The 3,614-nt window shown below is 55.1% G+C and overlaps 1 protein-coding gene across 1 annotated transcript in view; it reads left to right on the top strand.

Moving 5' to 3' along the window:
* The window catches only part of RPL10A (ribosomal protein L10a), a 5,357-nt gene extending 2,315 nt beyond the window's left edge, over positions 1 to 3,042 (top strand). Inside the window, 4 exon segments of the mRNA XM_009327473.1 lie at positions 14 to 167; positions 249 to 397; positions 1,310 to 1,482; positions 2,842 to 3,042. Coding sequence (XP_009325748.1) covers positions 14 to 167; positions 249 to 397; positions 1,310 to 1,482; positions 2,842 to 3,012 — 647 coding nt within the window. The 3' untranslated portion in view covers positions 3,013 to 3,042.
* Positions 3,043 to 3,614: the final 572 nt, after the last annotated feature.

The following is a 3,614-nucleotide window of genomic DNA, read 5'->3' as shown; positions in this document are numbered from 1 at the left end:
ACCGCTTGGGTAGTTCAGACCACCCCAGCTAAGTGGGTGCGGCTGGACGGACCCCTACCCTGGGTCTTAAAACATGAGGGGAGGTGCGGGAGGCCCCTGTGCTCTCCCTGCCGACCTGCTGGAGAAGGCAGGTTAGAAGCTGTGGAGGAAGATTCCCGGGCACTGTGGTAAGGTATCTCTGCGATGGCTCCCCTGGAAACGTGTGTGGCGCCGGCGGTTCGTAGTTAATTCGGACCTTCTGTCCCCAGGCTGAAGTCAACTCCACGGCCCAAGTTCTCGGTCTGCCTGCTGGGGGACCAGCAGCACTGCGACGAGGCCAAAGCGGTTGACATCCCTCACATGGACATAGAAGCTCTGAAGAAACTCAACAAAAACAAGAAGCTGGTGAAGAAGCTGGGTGAGTGGTGGCAGTACCTCTGAGTACCTCTGGCTAACTTGGGAGGGCTGGGTAAGCAGGACGGTTTCCCCTGCGCTGAGATTTCCATGTCATGGTTAACTGCAGGGAATAGGAAGCTGACCAGAGTCAGCCTGGAGTACAGAAATCTGTCCAGAAACCACCCGCGAGAGCAAACGACCTGTTAGGAGAGCAGGAGGGCAGGTCAGCCCGCCGGGAGTGAGGTTGATTGCTCTCCTCCGGAAGGGAGAGAGACAGGAAAACTCTTCCTGTGTCCCTGAAAGTTTCACCCTTAGCTGGTGTTCCTCACTTCACCGGTCAGGGAGCTGGAGGCGAAAGTTCGATTTAGTCCCGCAGTGCTTAACTAACAGAAGGACCCTTGCTTATTTTCACTTGGTAAGAGAGAAAACCCTTCCCTCCCTGCAAAGTCAAAGTCATTTTGATACGTATCTTAGACAAACAAGAAAAACTTCCCACTCAGTCTGTAATTAGCCATGGAACCATGCGTAATTGGGAAATGACATAGGATACCGCGGCTGCTGGCTGGGGCCCTCTGAGGGGTGTCCGGCCATCCGCCCGCGCTGCTGCAGGAGGCTGCCGGTGGAGCTCGGGAGTTCGGCGTTGGCCGCCTGCGGCTCAACAAATGCTTCAGGGAAATGAGCTACATACAGTGGGAGTGTGGGACTGCTGTCAGGATGTGAAGCTGAGTGCTGGCAGGCTTGAGTGGTGCGACAGGAGTAATTTTTAATATAATATCAGTAGAAACTGCTTAGGTTCGGCTAGTCAGGACGCTGGGAACGTGGAAATGCACACGTGAGGGAAATGGAGCAGCGCAGCCTCAGCTGAGCTGTTAGTTTCAAGCTCGGCGTAGGAGCTGAGGGTCCGTCCTTACCTACCTCGGTTCTCTCCTCGCAGCGAAGAAGTACGATGCCTTCCTGGCTTCCGAGTCCTTGATCAAGCAGATTCCTCGAATCCTGGGTCCAGGTTTGAACAAAGCCGGCAAATTCCCTTCTCTCCTCACTCACAATGAGAACCTGGTGGCCAAGGTGGATGAGGTCAAATCTACCATCAAATTTCAGATGAAGAAGGTAAAGCAGGGCTTTTCCTCTCCAAGGCAGCTACATACCCGAGGGTTATTTGTGATGGGTGGTCACTTGTATGTGGCTGCGATCTCCAGTCTGGGCTGTAGGTGTCCCTCGAGCGTCTTCCTAAAACAGCAGCCGGTGAGAACTCTCCTCTGCAGCGAAGGGAAGACGTTACCTGGAGCACTCAGCTGCTAGCTGGGAAGGAGGAGTAATTTATCTGTGGTTGAAAGATCTTAGAGCAAATGATTAGGAGACGATCTTGATGTTTCAGTGCTGAGCACAATCAGTCATAATTAACGCTTCTTACAGTAAGTGGCTGACACTTGCAGGGTGGGGCCCCCGGGCCAGGCGTGCCCCCGTGGGTCTGTGCACGCAGCAGTGCTTTGCCAGAGGCAAGTTTGGGACTTGACTCTGCAAGTGAACTTCGGAGCGGCTCTGCGGATATCTGCTCTTGCTGTCAAGAGATGTCAAGGCGAGCTGACTCCCTAAAACCAAAATAGCACTGTTGGGGCGTTTTAATCTCATGTCAGCGGTCTAAATGTGACTCATGGGTATTATTCAGAATTAACAGCTCTGCTAGCTGAGGTGCATCCTTGGACTCCAGCTGATCTGGGCCTGGGGGCACAACAACTGGGAGGGCACAGCAAATGTCATAGTTTGCAAACGCTCGAGCATTTTAAGTAACTGAGCTAATGATGTCCTGACACTTCGCCTGTCAGCTCGCTCGTAAATCCTTTTGTCTTCAGCCTGTGGGGAGCGTTGATTTTTACAAGCTTCTCGAGGAGGCTGGCAGGCAGAGTCTTGGCCTCTCTGTGTCTTATGTGCGGAAAGAAAGGGCTGGTGGCTGGTGCCCAAAACAAAAAGTGAAGCCGGCGCCATGCTTAGCAGTGGAGTTTGGAGCTAATCGTCTGTACCGCGCCGGGTTAGCGGTTTGCAGGGCACATGCCAACGCTGCCTAATGAGCAGGGTGTGGGAGCGGAGTTAAACCAGAGGTCTGCTCCTGCTCCAGCGCAGCGTGTTACGCGTCCTTCCCGGTTCCCCCGTCTCTGGGAGGCAGCGGTGCTCGCCGCCTTCCGTAAGTCATCCTTGCAACTCTGAGGAGGCAAGCTGTTGTTGAGAGGTGGCGTCCAGATGCTACCAGGCACGTTCATGGGCACCACGTGCCAAATACAATGAGCTCGGTGGAAACGCCCATGGATAAGCTGGAGAAGTCACGTCCAGCTGACAGAACATGAGATAATCCGATACCCTGACGAGTTTAGATCAGCGCTAGGCTGTTTTGTCAACTCGCTTGGCTCTAATCTTTGATTGCCCCGCAAAACCTTTACTTGTGTGAGTGACCCTGGTGTCCGTGTCCCCCAGGTGCTCTGTCTGGCTGTGGCCGTCGGTCACGTGAAGATGACAGAAGATGAACTCGTCTAAAACATCCACCTGGCCATCAACTTCCTGGTGTCCTTGCTGAAGAAGAACTGGCAGAACGTGCGTGCTTTGTATATCAAGAGCACCATGGGGAAGCCCCAGCGCCTGTACTAATGGGGCAGCAATAAACTTTTAGGACACCTATAGCTGTGTGTTTGGTTGTGTTCCTCCAAAGCTTGTTGGGAAGGGTTTGCTGAAGAGCTGCTCGCTTCCTTGTAGCCAGAAACGCTGTGTTGAGCTGATGGGGACGTGAATTGAAGCGGAGTATCAGACTATCGGAGCTTTTGAGGGAAGGAGCCTCATCATCCTGCATTCAGAGCAGGGTGGGGAGGGGGAACAGCTCCACCCGCATCCACAACAAGCAAAACTGAGGTGGTTACCGCAGCTGCGGGTGTGCAGCGCAGGTGTAACTGCTCAGCAGACGGGCTGTAGCCCCAAGATCACCCGGCTCGCCCGCAGAGGGGACCCTTACCTTGTGCTGCAGTCGCCTGGAGCCACCCTGCGGGCAGGGCTCTGCCCTGTCCCCGGCAGCCTCCTCGCTCTGGGGGAGCGGGCTGGGGGGCGCTGGCATTTATAGGCTTCTGCTGGCCCTGCAAGCGGCCACGGGGTCCTGCCCAGCAGCAGCTCGTGAGGCCTTGATGGGTGTCTTCCAGGGGGTGGGATCCACTTAACCGGTGGGATCCAGAGGAATGGAGGGTCCGGGGGGGGGGGGGGGG

The sequence above is a fragment of the Pygoscelis adeliae genome, unplaced genomic scaffold, assembly GCF_000699105.1.
Source record: "Pygoscelis adeliae isolate BGI_AS28 unplaced genomic scaffold, ASM69910v1 Scaffold197, whole genome shotgun sequence".
Taxonomy (NCBI): Eukaryota; Metazoa; Chordata; class Aves; order Sphenisciformes; family Spheniscidae; genus Pygoscelis; species Pygoscelis adeliae.
Note: the sequence above shows the minus strand (reverse complement) of the source record. Positions and strands in the feature narration are given on the sequence as shown.